Consider the following 12428-nt stretch of genomic DNA (forward strand, 5'->3'; position numbering starts at 1 on the left):
GACATATTTCCACCCGAAAACAAGATAAATACTTCAATTTCATAGTCAATGAAATACACAACAACCAAATCGACATTTACATTTTCAAGCATTTACCCAAATATTTACACCGTAAATTTGTAGAAAAATTAAAGACGCAAAAAAAAACCCTAGTTCTAATCGCACAATACAGAAACAAAATGAGACAATGGACTAACCTTTTAGTAGCACAGCCGATTTTTGTCCTCCAAACGTCAACAAAAACCCAACTTGGAATCGTCCAAGTTCGTACAATCACCAACACTTCGATTAAAGGTTTACGATGAAGAAAAACTAAAAACCGTATGAAATCCGACAATATTGAAAGGTAAACTATAAAAATATATGATTTAGGACGAATATGAACGATTTTGTTTCAGGCCGTCGTTTGATTTTCTACATTTGGGGCGTCTCACGTGGGTTTGGGTTTGGGCGGGTTAGAATACGAAACGGTTTGGGGGTGTTAAAACGGGTACGGGGGTTAAAAAAAACGGGTTTGGGTATTAAAATGGCTTAATTATGTTAAATATATTATTATGACGTGATTATAAAATAAATTAGTTCATTTAATACGTGGCTTCATCCTCGTGGCGAGCGTTGCCCACGACATTCACCGATTGGGGGTTTTGGTCCGTCGAGGGTAGTTTAATCAGGCTTTACTAAGTTAAGGCGTGTAATAGGTCGTTAGTATAGTTTAGGTGTGATATCGACTTTTCGGTATAGTTCGGGGGGGTTTTGATGTATTTTGCCTTACTTCTTTGAGCCCATTTCCACATCAGCATATTTAGTATATATATTCTTTTGGGTTGTCCGGTATGATATCTGTGTTGGTGGGAGATAACAAATATCTTGAGGTGCTCGCAAACTGGCCCGACACGGCAGATAGCAAGTGAAAACAGGAAAGAAACTTTGCCAGTTAGTATATTCAATTGAGTTCTTTGTGTTTACTCTATAAGTCAAGGGTCTATCGAAAGCAGTCTCCCTACCTTACAAAGTTAAGGGTAAGGTCTGCATACATATTACCCTCTCCAGACCTCATTTGTAGGATTATACGAGATGCTCGCAAACTGATCCGACACCGCAGTTATCAAGTGAAAAAAGGAAAGGAACTTTGCCAGTCAATATATCCAATTGTGTTCTTTGAGTTCACTTTTCGAGTCAAGGATCTATCTAAAATGTTCTCTCTAAAAGTTAAGGGTAAAACTCGTATATACCCTACCTTCTCTAGACCCACTTGTAGAATTATACTGGGTATGTTGTTATTAAGTTCACTTTCCATGCTCAAGCAAACTTAGTGCGGTTCTTTTTAATTCTTTGAGATCATTAAAACATACCCGCTTATTTGTTTTACGGCTTACAAAAGTAGCAGGTTTTAATACCCTGAAGTGCCAAAAAAGAGTTTTTTTTTTTTTTTCTTTTTAAGATTACCACAGTCAGTTTCTCAAATCTTTCAAAAATTACTCAAACAAGCAAACACTTACTAGCAAAAACTTGAAAATCCGAGTTTCAAAACAAACGCCACTCTGTTGCTATCATGGAAGATAAAAAGGTACACATCAACACATGCCAAGACGTTCTCCTGGCAAACATCAGCACGTAGCCGATTCTTCACACTGTCAAATATGGGAAAGACATATATACTACATTATATTTGAGACTGTTTATAATAGAAAGTTTCCTTTAAGCTTTTCCTTTTTTGACATTATTAGTATAATGAACATCTTGAAAGAGACATACTGCAAGTTCTGTGTAAAAGGATCAAATGTACTCAAAAGTGCAGAAGCTCCAGCATCTACACTTCACCGAATGGTTGGCAGTCAAAACTCACGTCGCATTTCTTTTATTAGGGATCTCAACCCTCTCATATTCAACATAATAACCTCCGCTGCTGCAACGAAAAAAAAATCATTTGAGTTTGAGAATCATAGAAAAGAGAGTATATCCTTTCATCTTTCAACCAACACTAGGCAGTGGAAAGATTAGCCGATAGTTTATAGTACTTGACAATTGACATAGTGTCCGAACACTCACTTTAAGAACCCCCCCCCCCCCCCCCCCCCCCAAACAAAAACACACACACAAAAGTCCTCTTTTCTTTTCTGTTTTCAGACTCTCCCTCGGTGAAGGCCATTCTACTCAGGTACAATTTGCCCATTTACTTAATAGGTATTCGGAGGCGGGGTATTGAAGCATGTTAATAGGCTATCATAAAAGCAAAAGCAAGAAGCCAACAGACAATATGTCTTGACTGTTGATTTTCCCGATTTCACCTTCAAGTCAACAATGCTCAGCCCGACCACATACCCCTTCTCCCCTAAGCATGAAAATGAAAAAGAAACAGGTATACGAGAAAACTACCAGATGCCATTGTAATTAACCGTCTTAGAAAATATAAGGTGGCTGATTGTCTATCTGACAAAATGATGAGCAACAAAGTTCATATTGTAATGTAATCTTACATGAAATCTCGATTGTTGTAGGTTCTCCAACAATTCTGCAATTTCAAGTTGCTTCACTACTGCAGTATGCAACACCTGTTGGAAATATAAAACATGACAATTGAATAATCCAAGTTCAAAGTTCTATGACTGTCAATAACAAGGGTATTTGACATACCCTTTTTGTCTTGTCGAGGTCCATCTCCACTGACTTGATCCTTTCCATTGATTGCTGGATCATTTGGTCCTTCTCTACTGGGATCTCAGCAGGCTTTCTCTTTATTTCTTCAAACAATGTTTCCAGTCTACGAAGACGCTCCATGCATGGAAGAGCCCCATCTGCTTTATGAACAGCTTCACAGGAACTGCTTTCTTGCCTTTCTTCTAATGCACTAGTGCGGGAAACATTTGCCTGTTTCCTCCAATACTCAAAGAACACACTACGAATCAATCCAGAGAGTTTGAGTAAGAAAGGAATCAGTTTCCTTTCCAAGCACTGGGTACATCTGTTCAGAACCTTTTCCTGGATCATTTCAAACCAATGAATCACCAATGTACCTAAAGAGCACATAAAAAATGGGACATGAATCCATGATATACTGATATTCCAGTAGCATTAATATTTTGCTTGGAAGTTAATAACCTCATAAATCAACTGATTTACTTGCTTAAGGTATACATATTTGGCAATGCATGTCAGTCTAGTGGACACAGAAATGAACAAAAGAAGAAAAAGGTGGCAATGCACGTTGTCGCACAGGGCTTGCCTAGTGCAGGTTATCTCTCCTGTGTGGTTTGTGGGCTATTGCACCGGAGAGGGATTTACCCTGTGCGCACCCGAAGGGTAGCGGCTATGGGTTCCCTTGTCATAAAAAAAGAATCGACTTATGAATGAATGTGAACATTTTAGCAAATTTTCATGGAAATCTGGCTAAAAACCAGTATTTAGTCAAAATATTATTTCAACATGTTAGGTAACAGATTCAATAGATTTAGTTCAAAATATTAGAAAAATATAATGTCAAATTACGAGTTTCAAATACATGAGAAATTTCAGACAATCCAAACGGAGCTAAAATCATAATTGAAGTTACAGTTGAGTGTTCTTCATCATAAATAATATCAATTCATTAAAAACAGGTCCAGGTGGCAACCATTTCAGAATACATTCTTCTGGTGGTATGGATAAACAATGAAGACCAATACCTTGAGAATTTGGTCCTGCATTAATGGACAAATTCGTCAAATTGCATTCTGGAGGCTCTTGGCAACATATCAAGCTATGTTCATTAACATCAACTTGTTCACCTGGGCTGAATTGATCATCACAACTACAGTAGGGGGTAGAATTCGTTTCCCTTGCCTGCACGAGCAACATTTAAGTCAAAATAACTGTATCATGTATCAAGAAGAAATGCAGTTGCACATACCATAAATACATGATAACTACTTGCCCCTCTCCCTCTCCTTGTGGTTTTGGTGCAATGGATAAATCACTAATCTGATGATTATATTAGAAGGTATACACATCATGGTGATTATTGCACCTCAACACCTGATATATTTGATAAGAAATGACATATAAAAACTAAACTATGGTATATAAACTCACTTTTTCGTCAAGTGAGGACAGCTGTGGAATTGAACTGCTACTTGGTCCGAAACACTGGTCATGAACATCTGATACTGATTCAGCTGTTGATGTTTCGTTAATTCTTCCCTGACAGCAAAATACGTCATATAGAGGGAGGTATAATAAACACAAGCAAACGGCAAAAGGAAACTCAAAGTGAAAATTCACCTTTAGTGGCCGTATCTGTTTATAGGAATCAATTCTCCTTTGGTCACTGCATATTCCGGATATTTGCTTCCCAGTTTTTGCCTCTAAGTTATGTACAAGCTAGAAGTAGAGCAGAAGATTATTCGACACTTCACATTAAGAATAATTCCTTAAAACTCTAACGAGAAGAGCCACGGAGGAAGAAAATAGTGAAAACACCAACAAACCCACCTTCATTATTTCAGGGTCACTCCATGAACCCTTGTTAGACCTGAGGCAGCCACCCTCAACAGAACAGGTACAAGAGCCACCCAGAAAGTCAGGTAACTGACTGGACAGACAAAATTAGATAAAGAAATTGAGAAACTTTTTATTCAAACAGGTAGGTATATATAAATAATAGAGAGAAAAAGACCTAGGGTCAATCACTTCAAGCAGTTTACCCAAAGATTTAGGTTCCAGAACCTGCAAAATGCAAATTGGAGCGCAGATATTCAGTCAGTTGAACTTGGACCAAATGAAATAAGAAAAAGAAGCCCCCGTTTCCTCCACCTGTATTTTGCCAATAGTCTTTGCATCCAGAAATTTCTGTGCTGCAGGCCAAAGTATCTTTTTGAAGCCAGGGCCAGCATTGACAATAAACATCCGGTGCAATGTCTATACAGAGATTTCAGAAATTATTAACAACAGAATCTGAATGACTACTTGAAATCTCACTTAACTATCCATTCATGATGACAGCTAATACCTCAGGATAATAACTGTTATCAACTTTTGCCATGGCTGCCAAAAGACTAGCAGCTGTCCTGGTGAAGTTTTTAACTCCCTGCAATCAAAGGGATACTTCTTAATAAGTGAAATTGAAAAATAATCAATAAGCTGACAGCAACACGTCTATAAAACTTTTTGTTTAAAATAAGGACCAACACTATTAAAAGACCTTATAGAGGGGTAAACATACTTTTTCTAGCAAAGTCAAATGGGATTACATGTTATCCGCATATCATAATTCATAACTCGTTTTGGTAAAGGCAAATCCAAAGTTCCAAACTATGTGGAGACAGAAATTGAAGGACACAAAGCTCCACACCTAATTCTTAGAAATATCGTGGGCATGCTAGCTAGTTGCAGTCCCACATAAGTGTTTAATGCATGTAGATATGACATTAACGGAAAAGTACTTAATTGTCACAATAAAAGCTATATAGATTCAAAAGTTTTAGACTGTGTAAAAGAATGCAACAGAGATTTCAAGACAATCATCAATTTTGGTCAATTTTTTATTAATTGAAGCAACATACAAGGCCTTGCACATCCAAAATTGTAGTTGTTGAGCAGATCCTTTTCTTTGCTGCAATAGAACATGCAGAGAATTTCTCATGTAGGGCCCTTTCAAACTCTTGGACATGATATTTCATGTAGCGATCAATTGTGGTGATTCGCATTAGTTTGTTTGGATGAGCTTGTCCAAGCCTTTCAATATACACAGGCCTTCCATCCCTGTCAACTCCATGATATCCTTGTGGGTAATACTGCAGGACTTCTTCCAACTCTTCAAAGTGAAAATCCTAAGTAGTCACAAGGTCCAATAAGCAAATAAAGTTGGAGCACAAATCTAAAATCAGAGTTACGGTGATCAAGACAAATTTATGCCGGTAGTATGCAACTACCTCCAATATTGTGTCTGCTCCATATTCTTTCCTCCAGTTAAGCATTTCTTCCCACATCTGAATAGTTTTCTCAATGTTGAAATCTCTTGCCTTCAAGAATCTATAAATAATAGAATACTAACATAAGATTCAAAGACTTGCCGTCGACGGGCACAAGAACCACTAAATCCAACACAAGGACACAACTTGCAAGGTGCAGATACCGCCAGCTCACTAGACTGTGAGAAAAAGTTCGATAGAAAATAGCCATGACAAATGGAGGACTTGAAGAGAACATCTTCGTCAAATTCTACTGCTTTTAGTGTAAGTTACCACAGAAAATTACCACTACTCATGCAACTGAGCATATTGCCTACCAAAGAATTATACAACTCAAAAGGAAACTCACCTCAACAAGGTATGGTAGTCATCATGTATGGGTGGCAACAAATTCTTGTCACGAAGTTGTAGATGCAATTCATAGACAGCATTCTCTTCCTCTGCGTCATGTATATCCTCTATCGGAACTGAAGGAAACCTGTAGTCAACTTTCCTTTTTCCTCTTTTTCTGAGGGAGCGAGTGAACTTGTTGGAAGCATTGATTGCCTTTTTCCTGAAAGCACCAATTCTGAATCTTCGTGTTTCATCCTCTGAATTCTCACAGTCTGATTTTCTTTCTCTACTGTCATTGTAATAAGCATCTGATCCCCCTTCTAGAACACAAGGTACTATTCAGAGAATTCAAACTTGAGCATTATAGTACAAGCAATAATTAAATTATCACGACAAAATCTTTAGATTCAATGATCAAATGAGGTAACAAACCTGACATCTACAGGACAAGGAGGAGGAAAGAATGAGGAAGGAGTTGTGCCTCTAGAGTCCAATGCAATTAAGCCTTTTCCGTCTCAAGACCATCCAAGCTCAGCTTGCACTTACATAACTAAAAGAAGACGAGTAAGCCACCAGAATCTCAATCTTTCCTATAAAAAGATGACAAATAACCTTTGTGCAAAAGAATAGACGAGCATTATTTCATGAATGTCACAATGATACTCCAAATGAATTTGAAAAATACTTTTATTCTGCAAAGATTACTCTAGCTCATCAGAAAAAAAAAAAATCGAACTGCAGTAATACTATTGATTTGTGCAGTCCAGTCAGAAAAGAGAGGATTGCTTGCAGTTTGCAACCATATAACAACTACCACAGAATGTACACGAGTCTGACTGCTATTATGAATACATTAGAAGGGAAATGAAGAAGATTGAATATATTATCTCACGCCAATTCTCTCCGTAAGATTTTCCTTTGTTTCTTCTTTTCTCAAGTTTACAGTCTGGAGATCCAAAAGATACCGGGGGGACTGTAAGCAACCTCATTCCCTTGTTCTCCAGATAGATTAAACACAGACAAACCAGAAAAAGAGGATGAAGAAAATCACTCCCTGCTGATAAAGAACAAGTCTCATACTCTAGCTATTGTATATGTTGCATGGACTCTTCAAAAATATAGTCGGGTGTGTGTCGGATACTCCAAAAGTAGTGCATTTTTGGAGAATCCAACACGGGTGCGGCAACGAAAGTGAAGAGTCCGTGCAACTATTGTATTGAATCCCACCAACATTCCTCAAACTGATAAATATTTCCAGTAAAATGCTAAAAAAATAGCTGGAGAAACAGGCAGAGCTCGACATATATACTTAAAAAACAACAACTAAGCCACAATACTGAAATAGTTTGGATCAACTATATCCACTTGACTCCATTTCAAGCCAGCTAAAATACTAATATCAATATCATATCAACAAAGTCTACTAGGCCACAATCCCGAACCAACTGGATCAACTATATTCACATTGCTCCATTTGAAGCCAGCTACATTATCAACATAATATTTTTTTCAAAAAGTTATGAATTATAAGAATCCTCGAACTTGATCACACGCAAAAACCAAAAAAGCACTAAATTTCCAGTAAACTGAAAGTCAGATCTCACATTACACCAAAAGTTAAGAGAGCAAATACTGCAAATGAAAAACAAGAGCTCAGAATACAAAAGCATTACAGTAACATTTCTCAAACTGATAAATACTTCCAGTAAAATGTTAAAAAGATAGCCGGAAAAACAAGCAGAGCTCAACATATATACTTAAACAACAATTACTAAGCCACAATCCTGAGCTAGTACTGGATCAACTATATCCACTTAGCTCCATTTCAAGCCAACTATACTATTAATGTCAACATCATATCTTTTCTAGGAATTGTTAAAAATCCACTAACTTGATCACAGCAAAATCAGACAAGTATTCATTTCCCGTAAACTAAAACTCGGATCTCACATTATACTTAAATAACAAGTACTAAGCTACAATATACTTAGATAACAACTACTAAGCTACAATCCTGAACTATTTTGGATCAACTGTATTCACATTGCTCCATTTCAAGCTAACTATAATATTAATTAATTATATCAACATCATATTTTTTTAAGAATTCTGAAAAAATCGCACTAACTCGATCACAGCAAAATCAAACAAGTATTCAATTGCCCGTAAACTGAAACTCAGATCTCACATTACACCAAAAATGCAAATACCGCAAATGAAAACAAAAGCATTACATTAACATTCACCAAACTCATAAATACTTACAGCAAAAAAAAAAAAAAAAAAAAAAAAAAAAAAAAAAAAAACCCCAAAAAACTGGCAGAGCTCAACATATACACTTAAACAACAACTACTAAGCTACAATCCTGAACTAGTTTTTATCAACCACATCCACTTGGCTCCACTTCAAGTCAGCTATAATATTAACATAAACATCATATATATATATTTTAAAAAACGCGAGGAATTTTGAGAATCCTCTAACTCGATCACACGCAAACTCAAACAAGCATTAAATTGCACCTTAACTGAAACTCAGATCTCACATTACACTAAAAGTTAGCAAACAAGAGCTCAGAACACAAAAGCATTACAGTAACATTTTTTTCAAACTGATGAATCAGTAAAATGCTAATTATATAATTAAACATCAATTACTAAGCCACAATGCTGAACTAGTTTGGATCAACTATATTCACATTGCTCCATTTCAAGCCAGCTCTAACATTAATATTAACATCATAATATTTTTTCAACAAAAGGCAAAAAAAATATTAGGAATTTTCCGAATACTCTAACTTTGATCGCACGCCAGTAAACTGAAACTCAGATCTCACATTACACTAAATACTTAGCAAATAATAATGCAAATAAAAAACAAAAGCGTTACAGTTACAGAAAATTAGAAGCTAACGGAATCTCACCGGAAACCTGTAATTCCGTTGAGCTCACTGATTTTAATTTTCCAAGAAGATATCACAAAATAATTAATTTCGAGAATTTTTTTTTTTTTTTTAACAGCTTCTATTTGCTCTCTCTTTTTCTCTCTAAACAGAATATTTGAAGGTTGCAGTGCCACTTTTTTACTTTCTGCGATTTGCTTGTTTTGTCCGCTGTTTTTTTTTTTTTTACTTTATTATTATCAGACCTGAAAAGAACGTATCTAACCTTTTTCACATGACTTTCGATATAATTGGGAAATGGTCCTCATTGTTTAAGAAATGATTTAATTTTGTTATTCGTTTCAAGGGATAATAGTAGTATTTTTGGTCTCTAAATTATACTCCCTCCGTCTCAATTTATGTGATATAGTTTGACTGGATATAGAGTTTAAGAATTAAAGGAGGACCTTTGAATGTTGTGGTCTAAAATAAACTAAAGATATTTGTGTGGTTGTCAATCATCTCGTTAAGCGTAAAAGGTAAAGTTTAAAGTTAAATTATTATCAAATAAGAAAATGTATAAATATTTTTGGGACAGAGGGAGCACATGTATTGTAATCTTGATCTTTATGATATCTGACTGAGCACACTTAACCTCTAGTTAATCGAATGTGTTTTTAGTCCTTTTATGTAAGAAGTATGTGTTGCATTTGAACTACTTTTAGAGCTATATTATCATCAAATGTAGAAGATTAATATATCAAATGGGTAATTCAGTTGTGGAACGATTATTAATTACTGTAAGTTTTTGAATATTCACAAGCAAAGATAGCAAAAGTGCACATTTCAATTAATTGAAGGTCGAATGTGCTAAATCAAATATCGCAAGGATTAAAATTAAAATTTATCAATAATTAAGCGACCAAATGTGTTATTAACCCGTCTTTTAAAGTTGGGGTCAATTATAACATCGTTGTTACAAAATTGACATATATTTTAGTGATTACTTTTAATTTATTTCAAAAAAAGGGACTAATTTTTGTCAAACTTTTACATTTTTTTTTTTTAACAAGTACTGTATGTTCTTACTTATTCTGTGAATCCAAAGTGAGGGGTACTATAACAGACACAGTTGCTTTCTGTTGAGCCATGAAGAACGCCTTTATGATTTTACTGTACACATATAGTACGTGCCTCGTCTAATAAAACATCAGTTACTGCCTTGTCAAATAACGACACTACTAATTTATTAGGGGTAACTGGTAAAAAAAAAAAAAAAAAAAAAAGGATGTGTGACGTGTGTACATGAATTACGTAGAGATATAGGCATCCTATAAACACTAGTGAATTTTGCCCGCGCTTCGCACGGTCACGAAACCTCTTTAAATTAAAAAAATAATATTCTTTTAATGCTTGAATAAGTATTAAAATAATTAAAGTGGGATATCATTTTCGAAAAGCGAAAAATATTTTTAATTGTTTCAAAAATATAAATATACACGTTGATAAGTTCAACCCAAAGACATTTCCTTCGCAACATCTTTATTTTTCTAAAACTAACGAAAACTCTTGTCATGGAAATATTAATTATATTGCTTTACAATGGCACAAAAAAGATTTCTAAAGAATCTAAGAAAAATATTATTACTGAGAAAATGAAAAAAGTTAAACATAAAGAGACCTTAACCATTCTGATTTTGAAACCAAAAATTATTGAACATCTTGTATTCACGGCCACGTTAAATAAAGAAAAAAAAACCACATAACAACATCAAAATTAAAATTTTGGACCACAAATTAACATACAACTCACTTCTTTTCACCACCTAGAGCAGTCCAATCACATTTTCATGAGCTTCTCGTTAGTTTAAGATATGAAGGAAATACAACCATTTAAGTAGTGGAATGGCAGGAAATTTTATTAATTCCTATACTGTAAAATTCTTATTGTGCTCATATTTTATAACTCTTCGTTGCTCTTACAAATCTTTATTTTCCTTCCTTCATTACAACGTAACATATAATAAATGTTATTAATTCCTATACTGTAACTTTTGATTATGCTCATATGTTACAACTCTTCATTGCTCTTACAACTCCTTATTCTCTTCCTTCATTATAGCAATAAAGAATTATCAATTATAAAAAAGAGGTAAAACCAAACAATGAGGGAAAAGGGTTTAAAAGAATCAGAAAAGAAGATAAATAGAATTTAGTTAATAAAGAAAAGATAAAATCTGCGCTGCCAAAATTGAAAAACCAAATATATATGCATAGACGAAAATAAAATTTCATATACTAATAAGGAAAACTTTCTATGTAAACAATTAAACATAAAACAAATGCAAATAGATAAAATATCATTTGCCTCTTTTTAGTTTTACAGTGACATATATAGCTCTTGAGGAACAATATTCTCAATTTAGGAGAAGTTAACGTTTATTCTATAGAAAAAAAAAAAAAACAAGGCAGAGTACTATGAAAAGAGAATTTAAGGGAGTACATAAATTGATGTTAAAATTCTAAATTTAAACTAATATTTTCAGAGATAACTTTACTTAGTCTAATTCACTGTGTGGCGAGGCAAAACGTTATGAAGATCTAAAAGCTTAATCCTTTTATATGTTGTAAAAAAGTTAGGACACTTATTTTTGGATAAAGAACTCTGTTATTCTTTTCTTTTGCTTTTTGCTTCCGTTATTCCGTTACCTTATATTTAAAAGTCCAAAGTGTATAATTACAATGAATTAAGATAAGTAAAAATATTTCTTGAAATTATGCCTCAATATAGTTTTTTCTTAGAAGTATGTGTTTAAAACAAATGACATGAAATGATTTAAAAAAGCCTATTTCAGATTTAAGAGAGTGAAATGCACCTTCTTTCGCAAAATGAAGAAAATCAAATATCACATTTTTCATAAACAAAGCACATATTTCCAGTAAATCTCATTTGGGTTAAATAAAACAAAGTACCATCCAATTGCTTAATAGGGGACCTGCCAGGGCAGTTGAGCAATCATAAAATGATTTAAGCGCAAAACCTGAAAGTTTGGTGACATAGAAACAATAGGCTGCCTTGCCCTTGACACATCTGCTTGTGCCATAATCAAATCAATATCTCAAGTTTAACTTCCGTTCCTCTTCTTCATCAACCTCGCATTAGCCTCCATAGTAAAGCATAATTGGGTAGCATATAAAAATGATCCAATAAAATATGAAAGGCTGTAGTAGTAAATGAGGCATTTAATTGAAGCATACAAATATTGAC

General features: G+C 34.5%; 1 protein-coding gene across 10 annotated transcripts; it reads right to left on the reverse strand.

Moving 5' to 3' along the window:
* Positions 1 to 1648: 1648 nt before the first annotated feature.
* LOC132053146 (phosphatidylinositol/phosphatidylcholine transfer protein SFH13-like) lies at positions 1649 to 9422 on the reverse strand. 10 transcript variants are annotated; one of them, XM_059445024.1, is made up of 16 exons: positions 9175 to 9416; positions 6711 to 6828; positions 6295 to 6613; positions 5907 to 6006; positions 5538 to 5804; positions 4985 to 5062; positions 4789 to 4893; positions 4652 to 4701; positions 4468 to 4567; positions 4258 to 4356; positions 4069 to 4176; positions 3765 to 3819; positions 3663 to 3677; positions 2635 to 3014; positions 2478 to 2552; positions 1649 to 1906 (listed from the first exon to the last, which is right to left on the reverse strand). In XM_059445024.1, exons 2-16 carry the CDS (start codon positions 6715 to 6717, stop codon positions 1886 to 1888), a joined length of 1779 nt encoding a protein of 592 aa, XP_059301007.1. In that variant the 5' UTR covers positions 6718 to 6828; positions 9175 to 9416; the 3' UTR covers positions 1649 to 1885. The 10 variants fall into 10 exon arrangements, with proteins under 10 accessions (XP_059301007.1, XP_059301002.1, XP_059301001.1 ...); XM_059445019.1 differs by having other exon boundaries at positions 3663 to 3819; positions 9203 to 9413; XM_059445018.1 differs by having other exon boundaries at positions 3663 to 3819; positions 6711 to 6868; positions 9203 to 9413.
* Positions 9423 to 12428: the final 3006 nt, after the last annotated feature.

This window comes from Lycium ferocissimum, chromosome 4, assembly GCF_029784015.1.
Source record: "Lycium ferocissimum isolate CSIRO_LF1 chromosome 4, AGI_CSIRO_Lferr_CH_V1, whole genome shotgun sequence".
Classification (NCBI taxonomy): domain Eukaryota; kingdom Viridiplantae; phylum Streptophyta; class Magnoliopsida; order Solanales; family Solanaceae; genus Lycium; species Lycium ferocissimum.